This window comes from Hemitrygon akajei, chromosome 17, assembly GCF_048418815.1.
Source record: "Hemitrygon akajei chromosome 17, sHemAka1.3, whole genome shotgun sequence".
NCBI lineage: Eukaryota > Metazoa > Chordata > Chondrichthyes > Myliobatiformes > Dasyatidae > Hemitrygon > Hemitrygon akajei.
The window spans coordinates 49,643,050-49,664,961 of NC_133140.1; the positions used below are offsets into that span (position 1 = coordinate 49,643,050).

The 21,912-nt window shown below is 37.5% G+C and overlaps 2 protein-coding genes across 2 annotated transcripts in view; both read left to right on the plus strand.

Moving 5' to 3' along the window:
* The window catches only part of vps35 (VPS35 retromer complex component), a 41,740-nt gene extending 31,478 nt beyond the window's left edge, over positions 1–10,262 (plus strand). Inside the window, exons 14-17 of the mRNA XM_073070086.1 lie at positions 3,348–3,527; positions 3,814–4,053; positions 5,501–5,644; positions 7,244–10,262. Coding sequence (XP_072926187.1) covers positions 3,348–3,527; positions 3,814–4,053; positions 5,501–5,644; positions 7,244–7,423 — 744 coding nt within the window. The 3' untranslated portion in view covers positions 7,424–10,262. The remainder of the gene's footprint in view (positions 1–3,347; positions 3,528–3,813; positions 4,054–5,500; positions 5,645–7,243) is intronic.
* Positions 10,263–17,968: 7,706 nt separating this feature from the next.
* shcbp1 (SHC SH2-domain binding protein 1) overlaps positions 17,969–21,912 on the plus strand; it is a 30,870-nt gene continuing 26,926 nt past the window's right edge. The window contains exons 1-2 of the mRNA XM_073070087.1: positions 17,969–18,175; positions 21,243–21,410. Coding sequence (XP_072926188.1) covers positions 18,043–18,175; positions 21,243–21,410 — 301 coding nt within the window. The 5' untranslated portion in view covers positions 17,969–18,042. The remainder of the gene's footprint in view (positions 18,176–21,242; positions 21,411–21,912) is intronic.

A 21,912-nucleotide genomic window follows, 5' to 3' on the forward strand; every position in this document is an offset into this window, starting at 1 on the left:
AAATTCTAATATTTACCATTGTTCCATTCTTATTTTAATTGTTCACTTGGTTTATAATTATCATGGGTACTGTGATACAGTGAAAAGCTATTTTTCATGTCATCTATACAGATTTCAAAACACAAGTATAAAGGGAAAAGCAATAACAATGCAGAATGTAGTGGTAGTTACAGAGGAAGTGCAGTAACACAATAAGTTGCAAGGAGCGTGATGAGGTAAATAGTGAAGCCGAAGGTTCATCTTTATTGTGCAAGAGGCCCTTTCGTGAGTCTTGCAACAGTGGGAGTAGGAGGTGTCCTTGAGACTGGTGGTGTAAGTTTTCAAGCTTGTGTATCTTCTGCTTGATGGAATGGAGATGAAGAGAAGACATCCAGGGTGGGTTGGGTTTTTGATTATGATGGCTACTTTTGAGACCACAGGAATTGGTAGAGAGAATTTCTGCCAATCAGTGGTTGGTCTACATCAGTTTTCAGCTGTCACTTTCCTCCTGTTGCTTCCTTTCTATCTATCTTTCTTTATCATATTGGGTGCATAGATTTTCATCAAAGTGAAAGATTGAGTTGTTGGTATAGATTTCAGTTAGTTACAAAGATCTGTGTGATATTTCTTGTATTCAACCATTCTGATAATGGGATGCTTTTTCCCCTGCATTTGTTTGTTAATCATTATCTGTATTATCTAAATTTTATAAGCAAGATGCTTTCTGATATCTTTTAAATATGAAAGAGATGGATTTTGGAAAGAAGGAAAGGTAGATGAGTTCATTTAAATGATCTGATTCAAAGACAAAGTAAATTTATTGTTAAAGTATACACTGTGTATGTCACTATACACTACCCTCAGAATCGATTTGATTCACTTAAATTCACTTGATCCATTTCTGGCATCTCCCTCCACTTTCTCGATCTCTGTCTTCATCTTTTAGAGGTAAACTGTCTACCTACTGACTCCCATGGCTATCTTATCTATACCTCTTTCCACCCTGTCTCTTGGAAAAAGGCCATCCCCTTTTCTTGCAACACATACAAAATGCTGGAGGAACTCAGCAGGTCAGGCAGCATCTTTGGAAAAGAGTGCAGTCGACATTTTGGGCTGAGACCCTTCAGCAGGACGGGAAAAATAAAAAGATGAGAGGCTGTGGTGGAGAGGCTTTTCCTGGGATGGACTGGGCTGTATCCACCGCTTCTTGTGGGTTTTTCTATTCTTGGACATTAGTATTAACATACTAGATTTTGTGTCTATAGAGGTTTGTCAAAGTTTTAGATGAAATACTGAATCTGCACAAATTTCTAAAAGTAGAAGCACTGCCATGCCTTTGAAATGGTCCTTGTCTGCTGGTCCTAGAACAGATGCTCTGGTCTAATAATCCCTAAGAATTTAAAGTTATTGGTCCCGCTACCTCTGATCTCTTAATGAGCACTGGTTCATGGGCCCCTGATCTCTTCCTCCTGTAGTCAATAATCAGCACTCTGGTTTTGCTGATGTTGAGTGAGGGGTTGTTGTGGTACCATTCAACTAGATTTTCAATCTCTCTCCTTTATGATGCTTCTTTACCACCTTTGACAGGCTGTCTCCTGCCCTACATCTCCATTGATTGTTTGACAGTCCTGTTCTTCCTGTCAATAATAGTCTGTTACCACTTTCAATTTCTCTTTCGGTTTGCTGTGTCTGCTCATCATCCTCCATGATAACAAAAGTCACTAGGTCAGATTCAACAGTAATCTTTTATAGAATTTGAACTAGTAATTTGAATACCAATAGAGCAGAGAAAATGTATTTTGTTTCCTCATGCTTTGTGTTTGTCTCTATTGCCTTTTTCTACAGCTGTTAATGGTGTTAACAGTGACTGGCTAAGTACTGATATATTTTAATGGAAGAATGCATTGTTTTACTTTACACAGTTTAACAGTACTTGATTGTTAGTGGTATGTTTTGCAAGTGAAGATTTGTTTCAGCTGAGCAGATAGTTGATCAGATTAATTTAACTTTTTTGTATTTTAACTGGATGAATTCAAGTTTGATAGTTCTATCCAGTTGAATTGGGATCAACAAATGATTTCTGTAACTTGGTGATAGTTGGGCATATGAGGTGGCTTTTAACATGCCTTGCTTGCATCCACTGGGTTGTGATCAAGCATTCCTGAGATTAAAATTTAAGGAAACAAGTGCAACCAACCTGACCAGAATATTTGCATTGAATTAACCAATTTAAATTGAGTAGCGTTTGTACTAATATAACCAGTTAGTCTTCAAGAGTACTCTACTGATGTACTGGATTTTGATAAGATGCAACACAGCTTTTAAAAAAAAAAAAGTTGAAATGCATGGTATTGGGAATATTGGCGTGGGTTGATGAATGGGTAATCCCTATTCTATTATTTAGGTGAAGGGATCAAATGCAATGTATTCAAGTTTGCTATGAGACCAAGCTCAATGGCATTGTGGACTGTGGAAAAGATTGCAAAGACTTTGGGCTGATACCAAAATTGAGATGTGGTTTGGAAGAAAATTAAAAAGTGGAATAATTTGAAACAGTGAGATGTGGGGCCCTTGTACATCAGTTACTGATAGCATATGGGTTCAGCAAATTTTTACGTATACGAATAGTACATCAGCCTTCATTGCAACAAAATTTGATTATGTCTTGCTGCATTTATGTAGAATATATGTAATATTATGTACAGGTTTGGCCTCTTGCCAGCCTGTTTACTATTCATAAATTCCTTGTACACCACAGTTTGCTCAGTTTTATATTGACTTGCAATCTGTCAAGACAATATATTTGAAATCCTACTCTCTATTAATTTTCTCCACTGTACACCCCATTCTGAGATTATGTAATGCATTAAATTATCTCGCCTCTTCCCACACAACTTGGGCAACTTTTTGGCAATGAATTTTAGAATGAGGGTCTTGCTGTCCCGAGTTTCATTGAACATTCATTTTAAACTTAAAGCTTGTCTAGAAGCCTCTGCTTTCATTATTGGATCTTGTATGCGTGAAGTCTACTGCACGAAGACAGCTTACAAACATGGTGATATATTTAGGAATTTAAGTCACTGTGCACCATAGTAAAAGTTTTAACTTGTTAGGATGGTTGTGCCTTTTTTGTAGTTTACAAAAGCAAGTTCTGCAATGCTTTGAAGTGCTCAAATGTTCTGAACTTTTCCAATTATATTGACCATTTAATATGTATTTCTAAACCTAATTACATTGGTCAGGCTTTTCCATAATTATGACCAGAGTTAAAAGCAAACACCGTTCATAAAATCATTTGGTTGTAAATTTTGAATACAAGGCATAATTCCTCAAGTAACTGAAACTTATTTTCCACTGATCTTTGCCAGGATGAAAAATGGGAAAAGAAGTGCCAGAAGATATTTTCTTTTGCCCATCAGACCATCAGTGCCCTGATCAAAGCAGAGCTTGCTGAATTACCCCTTCGCCTATTTCTGCAAGGAGCACTTGCAGCTGGAGATATTGGATTTGAGAATCATGAAACTGTGGCTTACGAGTTTATGTCACAGGCAAGTATTGGCAGTTGTTCGTCCATGTTACAAATAGTAAAAGGATGATAAATTAAGTGATAAAGGTTGAGATTTGGAGGAGTCACTTTATACTAATATGACTGCTGGATCTTTTCAAGTCGATCACAATATTTCCAATTAAATAAGATGATTAGTATGATATGTTACTGAGGTGCAGTGATTTACAATTCTGTTATATGTAAATTCATGATAATCTCTGCTGTGAATGAAATAATAAACCAGTCTGAAAACCATTTCTGTATTTTTTCAAATTGTACTGTTACAGGCATTCTCCTTGTATGAAGATGAAATCAGTGATTCTAAGGCACAGCTGGCAGCAATCACATTAATAATTGGAACATTTGAGAGAATGAAATGTTTTAGTGAAGAGAACCATGAACCTTTGAGGACACAATGTGCGCTGGCTGCTTCAAAGTTGCTAAAAAAGCCGGATCAGTGTCGTGCTGTCAGTATCTGTGCTCATTTATTTTGGTCTGGACGAAATACAGATAAGAATGGCGAAGAGGTATAAGTGTGATATTACATTTGTATAGCATTTACATTTTTCTGGTTATTCATTAAATTTAATTAAGATATTGTATTCATAGTTAAGTCTTAATGAAGGAGCTCAGTAGGTCAAGCAGCATCTATGGAGAAGAGTAAACAGTCGATGTCTTGGGTGGAGAGCCTTCATCGGAGTCCTCATTAAGGGCCTTGACTAGAAGCGTGAACTGCTTACTCTTTCTCCACAGACGCTGCCTGGGCTGCTGAGTTCATGTAGCATTTTGTGTGTTTTGCTGTGGATTTCCAGCATCTGTAGGTCTTCTTATGCTTTTAAGTTTTAATAATATGGTTTCATAGCTTGTTGCGGAAATATTTTAATCTATGGAATTTTATTGGAAACCCTATTTAAGAAATCATTTGAATACAACAAGAACATTTCAATTTGAACATTAAAACAGAAATAGCAATAGATTTATCAAGCCTGTTCTACTAAAAAAATAAAATCACTTCCTTGATTCAACTTTCCTTTCACTATTGCTAGTTCTGTTAGATTAAATACTTACCTGTTTCTGCTGAATGCACTCAAATGTGAAACTTTAATATTCATTTTGTTTGGTAAATAATTTCACAGGATTTAAACCCTATGGACTTTATTCGTAATCTGGGGATCAGCTTCTTTGCTTAGCATGTCCAGTCTTACTCCTGAAAATCAAAAACACTGCAGAATCTGGAAAACTGAAATGAAAATAAAATGCTGGAAATACTCGAATTGGGTCATATCTGTAGGAAGTGAAAGAGGTTGTTATTCAGGTTGAAGAATCTTCAGCAGGGTAGAACTATTTCAGGTTAAGCATTCCTGGAAGAGAAGTGGCAATGAAACATGGGCTCAGTTCCAATTAAATCTTGACATGTCTGGAAATGTTTTGTGCATCCTTTTATGCTGTAAAATAAATTTAAAATATTGTTTGTTAGCTTACTCTGCATTATAATTTCTCTCTGCTGTTTTTTCAAATTCTTGTGGTTATAAGCATTATTATTATTTATCGATATTTTGGTTATATTTTTACTTCTAAAGCTCTTCAGTTGTTCACACTGTTTACCCTGTCAATATTGTAAGATTTATATTATTATAAATTGAAGTTTTTTAAAAATTAGATCTGGATAAATCACTTTTCTAGTGTATTTATTCCTTAGAATGTTTGTTCACACTTACAAAATATTTCAAGATTGTCATAATCTTTCATATTAATTTCTTAAGATGTATTAGCCACTTATCAGTTTCTGGGATATGGATATCACTTGGAGTTTCAGTACTTGTATTGAAGTTTCCGTAGCAATGAGTTGATATTTAAGTACTGTTGAATAATCCAAGAATTATACTAAATGTTTATAGTATAAATCTTATGCTGTGAGCTAACACTGAATTATCACATTGGTTTCTCCCCCCCCCCCCCATTTCCTCATTAAAGATCCATGATGGCAAGAGAGTAATGGAGTGCCTTAAGAAGGCCTTGAAGATAGCTAATCAGTGCATGGATCCCTCATTACAAGTACAGCTATTCACTGAAATCCTTAATCGATATATATATTTTTATGAGAAAGAAAATGAGGCGGTAAGGTTAAATTTATATTTAAATTCTTTATTTGTATAATTTTAATGTTCCTTTATATAAAATCTTCTGACAAGTCTTCTGGATCACTGCTGTGGTGAGTCACCCAGACTTAAGATGCAACCTATGCATATTAGCGTTCTACTCAATTGATCTAATTCATCTTATTGAGTTATGTTGCATTTGTTGGAATAAATGAAGTGACAGGAAATTTGGAAACTGGCTTATCAATGTCTATAAAGAGAATGTGGGCTGATGATTCATTCAAGCTGAAGGAAAAGCAGATAAATCCTGAAATTAAAGAACGAAAAGCAAGCAAAGGCAAATGGGTAATTCCTAATACAATAAACGTTATGTGATTATAGGTGCTGTATTTTTAATGATTATACAGTTTCAGTTTTGCAATTGCCCTAATTCTAGATGCACCTAAAGTCTAAAGATTTGAGAATTCACTAAGTCAAAGATACTACTTGGATAAGCACTGTGGCACTAGCCATTGGGAAGAAGGAACTGAGAAATGATCACAGGTGTATTTAGTGGTTTTTGAGAAGGCTCTTTTAAAGGGGAATATATATTTAGAGGGTAATTTCCAAAAGCTGCAATTTAGGGAGCTGAAGACACTTGAGTTTCATAAGAGTGGTGTGATTAAACATGTGATGCAAGCCTGGAAAAGACTGGTAATGTCACACAATTAATTGTAGTTTGTGCCAGTTTTGTAGAGTTCATTGGAAAATGTGTTGGATTGAGGAGCTGGTGTAAGACAGGGAAAATGTGACGGTACTTTGGATAAGAAAAGAATTACTGAAGCAGAGCTATCAGAAAAGAATTGAAACTATCAAATATCAATTTCAGTAGTTTTCCAAAAGCAAAATAAGCCTGATGCTGGAAATCTGAAATAAAACCAAAATGTTGAAATTATTCAACATCTCTTAGCATCTTCAGAGAGAAAGAGTTAATATTTTGGATGGCTGACCTGGTTTAGATTCTTGAGTCACTGATATATTAACTCTGTCTATTCTCAGATGTTGCTTGACCTACAGAGCATTTCACATTGATAGTTATATAGAAGCACATGGCTAGTATGTGGGTCTGGTTGAGGTTAAGTGGGCAGATGTGGAACAGGAAATAGTTGGTACTTGACCAACCCAGTGTTGAGCTTAAGCAGCACCAATCAAGGGAATACATAGTAGCGATTAGTTGATATTTATGCAAGATTTTCTGTGGTTACGAACATAACAGCTTACACATTTGCATAAGCACTTGAGAGAACTTTTGGAGGACTTGTTAGCTGCTTTGGAGCTATAGGCATTTTCTGCTGGTGGAAGCTTGGTTTGCAGCATAGCTGGTTGAGTTAAATGCCCTGGTTAGCTACACTTTGCCCTTTGTTCGCTTATGTTTTTATTTAAAAATATTGCCAGGCAGTTCCACTTATGACTTGTGAATTGTTTAGTTTACAAATCATTGTCAAGAACAGTATCCTGTTATAACCTGGGGAGGTTCTGCACTTGGTGCTTAACAATATTGTTTGGACTTCTAAATTCTATATTGTTTATTAATAAACATGATTAAAGTTGACTTTCTCCAACAAACTTTTCATTGCAGGTGACAATTCAAGTCTTAAATCAGCTTATTCAAAAAATAAGAGAAGATCTTCCGAACTTAGAATCCAGTGAAGAAACTGAGCAAATTAACAAACACTTTCACAACACACTGGAGCACCTGCGTCTGCGGAGAGAATCACCTGAAGCTGATGGACCAATTTATGAGGGTCTTGTGTTGTAACTTAGCATCCCATAAAATTATAGATTCCAGAAAACAAATTAAAATCTCTATCACACCACCTTCTCTGTTGTAGATGGTTATGGAATGTGCCTTTTAGACATGCCAAGACAATAGGATTGCCATTGAATTGTATCATATTATTTTCTATCTGTTGACCAGTTCTATCAAGGAAGACATTCCTTTGAATTTAGCAAGTGAAACTAAAAATATTTCAAGATGCGATTAAAGGATATTTTATCTTTCACAGCACAATTAATTCACGTCCATTTCAAGTTGAGCAAAGACTAATCACAATGACCAAATTGATCATTTAAAGTTTTTATTACAGTTTAGTTGTAAAATCATTGATTTAGTTCCTGAACTTTACTTACGTAGCTCATTTAAGTAAATTTCTGCAGTGGTTCACTAAGTTTTGTCACTTTATTTAAAAGCCAATGCTTTATTTACCTGGATTAGCCACACGTGCAAAATGTTTCTTCATGATTCAGATTATTAAATATCCCATTGGATGGAATGGTAAATGTTGAAGGAATTAAGTTTATGGGTTAGATCATATGGATGTAGTTAATGGTTCCAGTCACCTCTGAGAAGTGTAAGTTGTAACTATATCTTCTACAAAATGCAGAAATCTCACCTGTATAATTTGAAAACAAAGGAATTACATTGTATTTATGAGTATTATAAACAAGTTTCTTGAATCAATTAGTGACTAATCTTTCATAATATATTGATGTTGCAGTTTTCTTTAGAAACAAAGTTTATTATTCACCACACTAAACTAAACTAGATTGATATTTGTTTCTCTTCCATGGGCATAATCTTTTAACACAATTGTTACATTTTCCTACTATACAAATATACTGTAATGAATAGAACAATTTAGCCAATTGAGTGTATACTGGAACTAGGATAAAATTCTTAAACTATCATTAAATGAACTAAAACCGGTTGTATTTGTGTTCCATTTTGTAAATGCAGATAAATATATTCACAAAGTAATAAGCTTTTTAAATATTGGGCAAGTAGGTACACTTTCCATATTGAAATTTTCAGACCAGTACATTGCACTACATTTTCTGGCTCCTCCACTTTACAGGACTCAAGTAAAACAATCATAATCTGAAAATAGAGAATTCCAAAGTTCATCATGTTTATCCAACGAATAATTTCACCAGATAGACAAGGAAAGTTGTATAGATGGTCATATTTTCCTAACTGGAATGCAAGTCAAGTTCTGCTTTTTACTGTGGCTCCTTTGGTTAGGAAAAATACTGGTCAAGTTTTCGGCTTTAGTTTGCAATCCATCCACTGAGCTGGGAGTAAAAAAAAAATGGACTTTGAGAAAGGACTGTTTGATTGCAATGCCTCAAGCTTCATATTCTGCTGAATGTTCACAATCTGAGACCTTTGGTGCTATTTGCATCACAGTTTATTCAGGACCAGATTTCTCAAAGTGATGATGGAAGGGAAAACGATGCATTATTTTCTTTATTCAAATTGTTTGGAAACCAGTAAAGTTTTATGTTATAGAGTCATTATAGAATGTTTATTACCTGGATATTGTTGACTATTTTACTTAAATTTCAAGTTTCTATTATTGTTTCTACAACACCAGCAGAACAAGAGAACTTAACAATCCTTTTCAAGAGCCATGTGAATTATGTCCTTTTGTCTGTCTCATTAAAGATGTATAACAGTTCTACATGCCTTAGATTGAACTATGCTACATGTAACATCAAACTGTCCGAATTATTCAAAGCCCAGATGCATTTCTTTTGATTGATATTTTTGCCATCAGGTATTAAAATTATCCTGATAACTTTGATTATAGGTAGGCAGTTATTTTGTATATGGTGGTGCCTAATATCATGCAACTCTCTTATCAGTGTCTTTCTTTGTAGAAATTCATAAATACAATTATTTCTGTTTGCTCTTGTGCTTTATCATCTAATTAGACAAGGGCAAATTATATAAAGCAAGCTCTGCTCAACTGTAACAAAGGCAAAAGTAAAGCAAAATTTAATACACTGAATGTGCTAAGTGTTCTAGAAGCAATGAATTAATTTACACAATGTAGATAAGAAATGTGTTTTAGCATTTTACATCTTTAAGAAATTGCCTCAAATTGAACAAAGAAAAACATCCATGAAGATTTGGAAGCCAGGTTCTCAGAACAGGGTAATTTACATGTTTGAACATTTAAAGAGCATTTTTTTTTTCATTTAAAGCTTTCCAATTGTCTGTCCAAGTCTACAAATGGCACACTTTTTAAAGTATCTGCCTTGTAATGTACAGCAGTTAAGCAGGTGACATAGGGTAAAAACTTCATGCATTTTAAGGGTAGGGATGGCTTGTTTAGCAGATGAGGAGTACTCCATGAATTGCACTGCTTTTGGTGAGTTCATGACCTAATTTGTGTTTTTCTTCCTAAATTGGTTGGTCAGTTTTCTTAATCTTTGTTGAAACTATTGCATTGTCTATTTTAGATATTGATATTGCTTCCCTAGAATGCTTACTCTCTTTATATTCTGCTATAGGTATAGTTGTAGTGTTGAATTCTATAATAGTTATGAGACTCTATTCTAAAATTAGGTACATTGCATACTTCATAAAATCTTGAGCTGCTAAATTGATTAAAAAGGTTGTGTTCCCTGTATTCAGATGTATTTGTATACATGTATCCTTGCAACTGAGCATGTATTCATTTCCCTCTTGAGAAATGAAATATACTTTTGGAAATCACTGTAACATACTTGTAAGCTTTATAATTCCTTTGTAAATTAACTGAAGTATTATGGTCAATGTATTCAACAAAAACTATTAAAATGCTTGACCAAGTGCTGGGTGTGTACTTTGTTTTCAAAACATAAAATATGGATTGAGTACAGTTTAAAATCTAATGGGGATATTTCTAACATTTTTGTAGATTACAGTTGAGGAATGGGATGCAAAAAATGTAATTAGCATTTTGTGATTAGAACCACAAAATTATATTTTTTGAATATGCTGTGTAAAAGTTGAATATCAACATTAACCCTGGAAAAAGTAGAAGCAATACTACAAGACAGATTACGGAGTTGTATTTCAGCTGGTATTAGAAGTCAGGATCTGAAACGTTGATACTGAGAAGAATTTTATCTGGTAGGGCAGCTGTTGAAAAAATTTAGGGAGTGAATGTAAAAATCATGCTGTTATGGCTTGTAAAATCAAAAATTGCAGTTGCTTACAGTGTAAGCATTAATTATTATAAGGTACAAGAATAGTGCAAAAGAGGAATAATAGTGTTCATGGACTACTAGCTGCTTCAGGTGCCTTTACTTCTCTTATGGTGATGGCAAGAAGTGGGCATGTCCCACATGGTGAGGGTCCTTAGTGACGAATGCTGCTTTCTTGAGGCACCGACTCTTGATGTCTTCAGTGGCAAAGTGGGTCGTGCCCGTGATGGAGCTGGCTGATTCTACAACCCTCTGCAGAGCATTCTGACCCTGCATGTTGGAGCCTCCATACAAGAGTCAGAATATTGTCTGCACTGACATCTGCAGAAACTTGAGTCTTGGGTCACATACTAAGTCACCTTAAATGCCTAAAGTGGAGCTGCCTATATGGCTTCATGGTTACATTAGCTTGGAGGTCTCCTTACAAATTCTTGAGTCCTCTTTGTATAATGATGCAGAAGATATATTTAGCAGTTTCTCAAGAACTGGTAAGGCATTGTTATTTTAGAAACTTGGAATGGCTAATGTGATTGATAAATTCCTTGTGTAGTTAACAATGATACTGCATCAATGTGCAGCTAGAGGGGGAAAATCACAAGGACATTCATAGAAGGCACTGGAAATCAATGTTGAACTCAAGTCTGCATTTTATCTGTTTAAGTCTCAAACTATCGAGAGTTGGCATGAATTTCTGGAGTATCTGTGTCTAACTATTGTTAGATTTCAGCGCTATCATAAATGAGAACAAAATGAAGTGTACATGTGCAAACTTGGCCATTGTAATGAAACTTCTGGCTGTTAAGTCTTAAATATTTCAATAAACAGTTTGAGATAGGTGATTTTTTTTTTATTCCCTGGAAATCCTGAAAGATGACGTAGTGCAGCAGTTCAAAGCATCCTTTTGGGGATGCTGCCTCACAGTTCTACATGTGACCCCAACCTTGGGTGCTATATTGGGCTTGTGTATTTGCCCTGCATTCACCTGGGCTTCTGGTGTGAATTGACTTCTTTACACATTCCAAAGGTAATCCTTTAGGTTAGTTGGCTATTGTAAATTACCAATTGCATGAAATATGTGATTAGAAAAAATCAAAAGGAGTGTTGACAGTCATAAGAATTGCAGGACATAGTAAGATGGGGAGAGGATATGTGACTGGGGAATTGCACTGCTGGAAGTCGGCATGTGCTAAATAGTGCTATAATAAGCCTTCATCTGTCATTCAGAGCAGAACAAAGAGGGCTTGCCCTGTAGTGAAAGTTAAGATGCTCACATATCTTTCATCTTGTGCAGATATGTCTAGATAAGTTCATAGCTTATGCAATGTACCAATGATCTGAAAATGTATCTGCAAAAGGATTGTTGCTCATAGTTCTATTGTACAGTCATCATTTAATTTTGAGAAGAGAAACAAAAAAAGTTGTAAAAAGGGAAGTTACAGAGTATCATAAAATGATCCATAGAATGCAGATCAAAGTTTCTAAACCACTGTCTTATACTGAGTTGAATGAAGAGGTTGAAATAAAATTGCAGCCAATACGCTTGTGTGCCACCAACCTCTCTGAATTCATGTAGTGTGTATATAGGAGGGGGGAAATAGTGGCAGGATATCCTATGAGTATTGTGACATAATACTGTATAATTTAACACCTCAATTCTATTGCCTCAGTGATTATCACCATACTCTGGAAATGTATTATGAGTAGCATTTTGTCTAAAAGAGAATTAAGTTTGATTACCTTTGTTCTTGGTTGAAATATTTCCAAGTTTGACTGGAACAAATGAATTATGAAGACACATTGAATTGGTTGACACTGGCGTAAAATAGTAATATTACCCTATTACTACTTACCCTGTGCTGATTGGCATTTTTATTTGTTAAAAGGTAATATAAATAGAGATGGTAAGATCTGATGATTTGACCTTTTCCCATGAATACAGAACTAGTATTCACACTGATCTCTACACAGATCACCTACCAATACAAGTTGGTGTAGTCATGCAGGAGTTGACAAGAACACAACTTTTTGTAATTCGTAAGTTGCCCGATGAAAATGAATCAGCCAGTTTAAACAGTCATAATTGTATCCAGAGTCTTGAAGCAAACAATCTTGCAACTGGCTTTATTACTTTGTTTTATTCATTAATGAAAATGTTAAATTAATGTTCAAGCTTTACAATTAATTTGGGTGGAGGGGAGAAAGGATGGTGTTGAGCTTTTGGATATTAGATAAATGGAGTAAAGTCCTTGACGGGATAGACTCAACTAAATCCTTACAATCCTTTAGATTTTTTAGTGACAATATATTTTAATTACAACAGTGGTTTTGGAAAGTTGCATATGTACTTGGATTAAATATTGCATATATAGTGAATCCTTAACAATTACTGGACAGTATTCTGGTGACAATGATTAAACAGTCCAAGCAAGACATGGGAAAAGAAAATTCCATTTATAAAGTGCTTCATCTCTCAAAGTGCCAACTTTCAACCAATTATTTTAACCTTCATTGCTATTATCACTTAACAAAATGCACCAGATATTTTTTTTCATGATAGGGTACCATTACAAAGAGATATAATTAGCTGATCTGTAGTGTCATCAGCAGATAGCATGTAAACTCTCCCATACTGAGAGCAGAATTTCCCGTCTCTGGGTCAAACCCATTAACAACCCTCTTTCAGTCTTACAAACAGGATTTTTGATTTTCATAATTCCAAAGATTGGCAGTGGACCAAACTAATTTGCTACCTTTTCAAATTTCTGAGTACAGGCATTGTTTTCAGGCAGACAGTTGAAAACATGAGCCTTTAATGCCAAGCCCACCATGTCTTCGGCTATAATTTGCATTAGTGTTGCGACGATAATAACTTGCCTCCTATGAAACTGACAGTTTCCTTCAACTTGGTGAGGAGTTTGTTTCCAGCCTTCGCTCCGCTTACACACACGCGCACGCAGCAGGTCGGCAGCAACTATAGAAAAGAGTAAACAGTCGACGATTTGGGCCAAGACTTCTCATCACCCCACTTCGTGGTAGTACTTGTCTTTGTAAGAAGTATCACAGTTACTTATAAAGACATAAAACTTTCTTTGTAGTACTCTCTTGCCTATGCGTCAAAAGGCTGTGGATTTAACATCCAGGAAGATAATTTAAGAAAAATCTAGATTAATTCTTCAGGAAGTACTACACTATCTGGTGACCTGTCTTTCACGTGACCTGTTAAACCGAAGCCCATCTGCTTCAGATAGATGAAAAAATAATCCATGGAAGTTTGGTAAATATGGCAATTACACAAAAATACAGTGTGATTTGTCTTTCAGTCACAGAGGAAATCCTAGCAACACACAAAATGCTGGAGGAACTCTAGCTGGCCAGGCAGCATCAATGGAGAAAAGTACTGTCGACATTTCGGGCCGACACCCTACAGCAGGACTGGAAGGAAACACAATTAGTAGATTTAAAAGGTGGGGGAGGGGAGAGAGAGCAACACAAGGTGATATGTGAAACGGGGGGGGGGGGGGGTGATGGTGTAAACACCTGGGAAGCTGGTGAAAGAGATACAAGGCTGGGGAAGGGGGAGTCTAATAGGACAGAACAGAAGGCCATGGTAGAAAGAAAAAGGGGGGGGGGGAGCATCAGAGGGAGGTGATTGGCAGGCAAGGAGGTAAAGTGAGAGAGGGAAAATCGGATGGGAAATGGTTGGGGGGGGGGGGATTACTGGAAGTTCGAGAAATCGATGTTCATGCCATCAGGTTGGAGGCTAACCAGACGGAATATAATGTATTGTGCCTCCAACCTGAATGTGGCCTCATCGCGACCGTTTCCCTCTCCCGCTCTCCCCACCCTTTAAATCTACTACTCATCTTTTGTTTTAGAAACATTGAAAATCCCTACTGCACAATACAGGCCCTTCGGCCCACAAAGATATGCCGAACATGTCTTTACCTTAGAAATTACCTAGGGTTACCCATAGCACTCTATTTTTCTGAGCTCCATATACCTATCCAGGAGTCTCTTAAAAGACCCTATCGTATCCGCCTCCACCACCACTGCTGGCAGTCCATTCCACGCACTCACCACCCTCTGAGTAAAGAACTTACCACTGACAGCTCTGTACCTACTCCGCAGCACCTTAAACCTGTGCTTTCTTGTGCTAGCCATTCCAGCCCCGGAAAAAAGCCTCTGACTATCCACACAATCAATGTCTTTCATCATCTTATACACCTCTATCAGGTTACCTCTCATCCTTTGTCGCTCCAAGGAAAAAAAAGGCCGAGTTCACTCCACCTATTCTCACAAGGCATGCTCCCAAATCCAGGCAACATCCTTGCAAATCTCCTCCGCACCCTTTCTATGGTTTCCACATCCTTCCTATAGTGAGGCGACCAGAACTGAGCACAGTACTCCAAGTGGAGTCTGACCAGGGTCCTATGTAGCTGCAACGTTACCTCTCGGCTCCTAAACTCAATCCCACGATTGATGAAGGAGAATGCACCGTATGTTTTCTTCAGTCCTGCCAAAGGGTCTCGGCTCGAAAAGTCGACTACTTTTTTCCATAGATACTGCCAGCCCTGCTGAGTTCCTCCAGTATTTTGAGTGTGGTGTAATTTGTCTCTGTTGCTTTTGTTAATGGGTGCTTGCTGTCTAAAATCTGCTAGAACATCTCCAGTGTTACGTAGTGCATTTAGAGTGTGACAATTTCTTTGGAAATCCAAAGATTACAGGTCTTTGTGTAGATAGATAGAAAGAAAAAGCTTTCCACAGGGCTCAATAATTGTTTCTATCCTAATGTTATCAGACTCTTGAGCGGATCTTTCACACGTTAAAAGACAAACTCTTTTAACCTGTGCAGCACATGCTTTGTAATTTCAACAATTGCTCGTGCAATGGAAGAACTTTTCACTGTACATTTGACAATAATAAACTAATTCACCATTTTTTACATTAATAGTAATAACTATTCAATATCAACTTGGTGCAATATAAGTTACGCTCTATAAAGTTACGCCTGTTTTCTTCCACTACATTGCTTGAACTTGGCTATGAAACTGAAGGAAAATACAGAATTATGAGTCCAACCATTTGTCATTTGCCTTGAGTGAAATTATGGAAAAAGAACTGAAAAGTCAAATCTGCCACTGAGCTTTTGGACAACTATCATAGCGATTAAATAACAATTAAATCAACCATCCCATTCTCGTGACATAATTTGATTAAGAACAACTTTGACTTTACACTTTTCATACTGGTCGTCATTTTTACTCCTTTAAGACTTAATCGTGTTTATAAACTCTGTCTAAACAGCATCAAGAATCCCAAGGACCCAGATACTATTTCTAACATATTCAACTACTTATTAACCAACAACATATTTTGCTCCAGTGGAAATTGTAAACAGTGTGCTATTACAAACCTCCAAATTATTTTATTTACTATCGCCTGAGCCAAGAGCTAGCCTTGCAATTTTAATTTTAGTGCATTAATTTAACTGTTTCCATTTGGAGAATATTTAAGACATTGAGTAAGAAAATGTCATTCCAATAACATTCACTATTTTACAATAGTGTAAAACATAACAAGTGCTTGGAAAGATTAGTAGTGTCCCATATCAAGGACATAATCGCGGCTACCTTGGACCGGCAACAGTTTGCGTATAAGGTGTATAGAACAACTGACGACGCCATTTCTATCGCTTTCACTCTGTCTTGGAATACTTGAAGCACAAAGACAGCCACGTAAGGATGCTTTTCATTGACACCAATGGACTTTAACACCAAATTATCGAACAAGCTGACTGTTAAGCACCACAATCTAGGTTTCGGCACATTAACCTGCAATTGGATCTTGAACTTACTCACTAATCGGAACTAGGCACGTGCAAAATAACCCTCTAACCCTGAACACTGGTGCCCCGCAATGGTGTGTACCGAGCCCACTTCTCTACTTTCTCTTCACCTGTGACAGCTCATGCTACAAACTCGATCATCAAGTTTGCAGACGACACAACTGTGGCCTAATCACACAAACCAATCTTCCATCCTTGGACTCACTTTACACCGCACGCTATCGGAGCCCTGCTGTCAGGATAATCAAGGACACGACCCACCCAGCCAACACACTTTTTGTCCCACTTCCCTCCGGGAGAAGGTTCAGGAGCATGAAGATTCATACGGCCAGATTTGGGAACAGCTTCTTTCCAACTGCGATAAGACTGCTGAACAGATCCTGACCCGGATCTGGGCCGTACCTTCCAAATATCCGGACCTGACTTGCACTACCTTACTTTCCCTTTTCTACTTTCTAATTATGATTTATAATTTAAATTTTTATTATATTTACTCCGATTTGTACTTCAGGGAGCGCGAAGCGCAGAATCAAATATCGCTGTGATGATTGTACGCTCTAGTATCAATTGTTTGGTGACAATAAAGTAAAGTTACACAAACAATAGCGAATCTGTATATAGATAGGAGGTGCCGAAGCTGTCCGATTGGTGCAGGGACCACTACCTGTCACTCAACGTCAAGAAGACAAAAGAAATGATAATTGACTTCAGGATGACAAGAGCTCCCGAACAAGCCTCACTATTCATAAATGGTGAAGTAGTGGGAAGGGTCTCCAGTTTCAAGAATTTTGGGTTGAACATCACTCTCTTGGTCGATAGTAGGAAAGGCACAACAGCGACTATACAACCTGAGGTGCTTGAGAGCAAATCTGCCCCCAAATTGCTGGCTAACTTTTATCGATGTGTGATAGCGAGCAGACTGATGACTGACAGCGTGCTACTCTTAGCTGCAGCAAGACAGATCACAAAGCACTCTAACGGGTGATCAGGACGGCTCGGCACATCATTGGGACTCAACTACCGGGTCTGGAGACAATCCTTAACTCTCCATGCGCGCTTGTAACATTATTAAAGACCCATCCCATCTCAAACTCCCTTAAACGTCTCTCTCTTTAATTTTTTTTGAAATAACTATTACGCGTAAGAGCTTGATTTGATTTATTATAATCACAGTTCAGAAGAGAAATGTTACTTCTACACAGATGAATGAACTCCATTTTCAAATCACCGGGGTTGTATTAACAGATTGTCTATATTGCTTATGTTCCCGATGGCACCATTCAGTAAGACTAAAGGATCGTCGATCAAAATGAAGACTTTAATTCATAATTGATGACAGTTTTAACAGCACTTCGTCCCTAAATATCTGGACGAAGTGCTCCCGGTGTACGCCTATTGGCTGGATTCGATTGGCTGCTTGTTTAACCAATCGGAGCGGCCGAGCGGGGAGCCGTCAACGGGTTCCAGCGGCAAAATTTTGAATCGGGAGTGAAGTTTAACGGCTGCGGGAGGAGTGGTGGGGCGTGAGCGGTTTCCGACCCGTCAGGGGGAGCGCAGTCATGTCCGAGGAGCAGTGTCACGACCCGCTGGCCGGAGGGGAGGACGCAGGCGAGCAGCCGGAGTCGGCCAGCCTCGGCGGCAGGGGCAGGGGCAGGGAGGAGGCTGCCGCGGCGTTGACAGCGGGAGCCGGAGGTGAGTGTGAAAGGAGCAGCGGACGGTCCAACCCCATCCTGGACACCCGCTGACAGACCCCTCGCCCTAGCCCCCGGCCCGAATCATCCTCATTGATACGACCTTTCCGAAACGTCCTCTCCCCCGCCCGCGGCCCGCTGACTTCCTCCAGCTTCAGTTTTTTCAACTCTGGTTTGTCCTAATTACCAGCCCCGGGCAACGCCATAAAGTTCCTTACGCAGACCGCATGACCCAGCTGATAAAGCGGGTGCCGTGGGTATAGTAACACAATAAATAACTCAGGAGACGTGACGAGAAACAAATGTTTCAACTCAACGATCTTTCATCTCAGTGGGAACTTGCCACATAGTCCAGTCTGGGCTAAGGGAAGTGACAGAAGGGCAAACCAGGCGTTCAAACCTCGCCTGCAGGTTTCATAAGTTGCGCCGTGAACTGACGGGAGAAAATATTTATTTTTGCGAGCTGATCAGATACTGGAGCCTAAAATAAAATCTCTTAAATTCAAGAAGCTGAGGGTAAATAAGATGAAAGCGACGTTCAGTGTTTTTAAGGTTGGAGGAAAGATTAGGTTTATTTCGACACGAATTGTGCAGTATAGCCTGCCTGCTTAGAGCCAGATACTAATCATCAGGTGGATTCTCGTCCAGGTCTTAATATTGAATGTTGTAGAAAAGAGACTGTTTGATTTAAAAAAAAAATGTTTCTGTTGAGTTCTTTTTCATTGCCTCAGTATAACCTGAACTCTGTTTCCCAGTTTCATTGTTTGGTTTTACTTACAATCCTATTCTACTCTTTATTTCTTCCACTGACACTTTTGTTTGTCTCTCTAGAGCTTTTATTCCAAGAATCTTGTTGTATGGCCTCTAACACTTCCTCTTTGTTTTAGTATTAACAAATATCGCTCACCAGTGACAAAATTAGTGCATTTGTCAGCCTCTGTAGTTACCTTAACTTAACTGTAATACTGATATTTCCAGTTTTAGCTTTCCCTCTGAACTGCAGGGTGAATTCTACTCGGGGTGATCGATAAGTTCGTGGTCTAAGGTAGAAGTCCATTTTAGAAAACCTAGCACATTTATTTTTCAGCGTAGTCCCACCCTACATTTACACACTTAGTCCAGGGGTCATGGAGCATACTGATCCTTTCTTTGTAGAAGTGGTACACAGCAGGGGTGATTGATAAGTTTGTGACCTAAGGTAGAAGGAGATGAGTTATATAGCTCTTGTTACATGCATGTGCAGTTCAACTCTTTGAGTGAAAATGCAGAAAGTTTGAAGTTAATAACTCATCTCCTTCTACCTTAGGCCACGAACTTATCAATCACCCATGCCGTGGACCACTTCCGGAGGTCCAAGATGCCGGCTTCTACAAAGAAGGGACCCGTATGCTCCACGACCACTGGACTAAGTGTGTAAATGTAGGAAAAATAAATGTGCTAGGTTTTCTAAAATTGACTCCTTCTGCCTTAGGCCACGAATTTATTAATCACCCCTCGTATGTCTCCTAAGGGTTCCTTTACTCTAAGCTCCCTTTTTACTCCAGAGTTGTGCATAGATAACTGAAGCTACATTAAAGTAAACATTTGTGATTAAAAATGTTAATTAAATGTTCTGATTTAATACATTTTCTATTTTTAGAAATAATGCCTTTTTGAAATGTATAAAGCCACAATTGTCTTTGACAGCTTGTGCTGTATAAGGCTTTTTAAAAATATTGCATGAGACATTTTAAAACAATTCATGTGGCTATGCAGAAAAATAATAATTACATCAAAAATACATTTTGGGACAAATTAAAGCTACTAACAAATAATTGAATATTAAATAAAGTAAGACCTACCTGCAACTAATCTTTTCCACACTGTCTTCAAGTCATTTAAACTAAGTGGGTTGTCCTTAACACACCAACCACCCCGGGATAAAATTGAAGGTAAATACAACATACATCCAACCCCTCTCAGCATATCAGTTGAGCTGATCTTGGACTCAGTAACAAGTCCAATGGTGGAGCAGAAGTTCAGATCTATCAGCTATCAATAAGATCAATTGGCCCAGCAGATTACAATATTGTTGCATTAATGGAATATACCTGCACTGTCTGCTAATAATCATGTAAAGAGAATAACAGTTATTCATGACCAGTGGACCCATATCTAAAAAAAAATGGATAGGGTCCAGAGGAGGTTTACAAGAATGATCCCAGAAATTAAAGTGTTTAACATATGAGGAGAATCTGATGGTTCTGGGTGTGTACTTCCTGGAGTTTAGAATGGTGGTGGTGGGGGGGGGGGGGTGGGGGGGAAGAATCTCACTGAAACCTACTGAATATTGAAAAGTCTAGATAGTGTGGATATGGAGAGGATGCTTCAGCTAGTGGGGGGAGTCTAGGTCCAGAGAGCACAGCCTCTCAAATAGAAGGATGTCCTTTTAGAACAGAGATGAAGAATTTCTTTAACCAGAGGGAGGTGAATCTGTGAGAATTTATTGCTAGAGAGGGCTGTGGAGGTGAAGTCTTTGATTTCAAACATATTGATCAGTTCATGATGAATAAGGACATTAAAGGTTATGGGGGAGAATGGAGTTGAGAGGGTTAATAGATCAACCATGATTGAATGGCAGAGCAGTCTCAATGGGCTGATGACTAATTTTGTTCCTCTGTCTTCTGGTCTTGTAAATAGCTCATGGAGATTTAACACAGATTTCAGTCAAAAGTATATTTTTCTTTCCCATAGACTCCTTGAAGTAACTGCATTTAGCTCCAGCAGGACTCTAAGCATGTAATCTAAGGCTTTAGAACACTTAAGCCTGTTTGCAACTCTGAGCTCATTCTGCATTAAAGGTCACCTTGATATCTCAAAATAGCTGTTTATGGAGAGTTCGCTTGACTTACATTTAGCATCCAGAAAAATCAAGTCACGGAGGGCATTATGGATGATGGTTTAGGCAAGTGGGTTAGTTTTGTAATGTTCTGGTCCATAATCTTAAAAAGAACTAGTCACACTGTGTTTATTTTAGTTGTTTAAGAATATCCTGAGCAGTAAATAATGCATTTCTAAATTACTTTCAGGTCTCTCTCAAGATGAAAAGGAAAGTAATGTAAATTGCAATGGTTCTAACAAAGGCATCACTTTGAAAAGAGGTTTCCATGGAAGAACTACCACGTTTCCAGAAGTTGTTGATACAACACAATTATCATACTATGAAAGATATAAGGCTTACCAGGACTACATCTTGGGTATGTAATTTAAATCAATGATATTTGACATTTATTTTAGAATTCTAAAAACAGTTAAATAACACTGATCTAGATCTTTGAAACTTGATCAAGACAGGTACTGGGAAGTGTTTAACTTAATAATGACAGTTTCTTTAAAAAAAATAGGTATGTAAGCAAAGCTAGAGAAGGAAGAATGTTTCCTGCATTAAAAGCAGTTAAATATTTTACCAATTAAATAGATGGATAGCTGGTCCTGAAAGGAATTGCAAGTTTTGACTTAAGTGTGCATCTAAGTACAGTAAAATTCTGTGGGACATTGTTGCTCCTAGGCTGATGAAATGTAGTTACCAAGGGTGCAAAGAAGGCTTGAAAATAATGTGTAATGTTTTGAAAAACCAGAAGAAATTTTATGTTTGGTAATTTTAAAAAAATAATTGTGTAATATCCACTATAAGGTGCATTTTCTAAAACCTGTGGACAAGTTTAAAATTTGACATATGGTTGCCTTTTATAATTATCT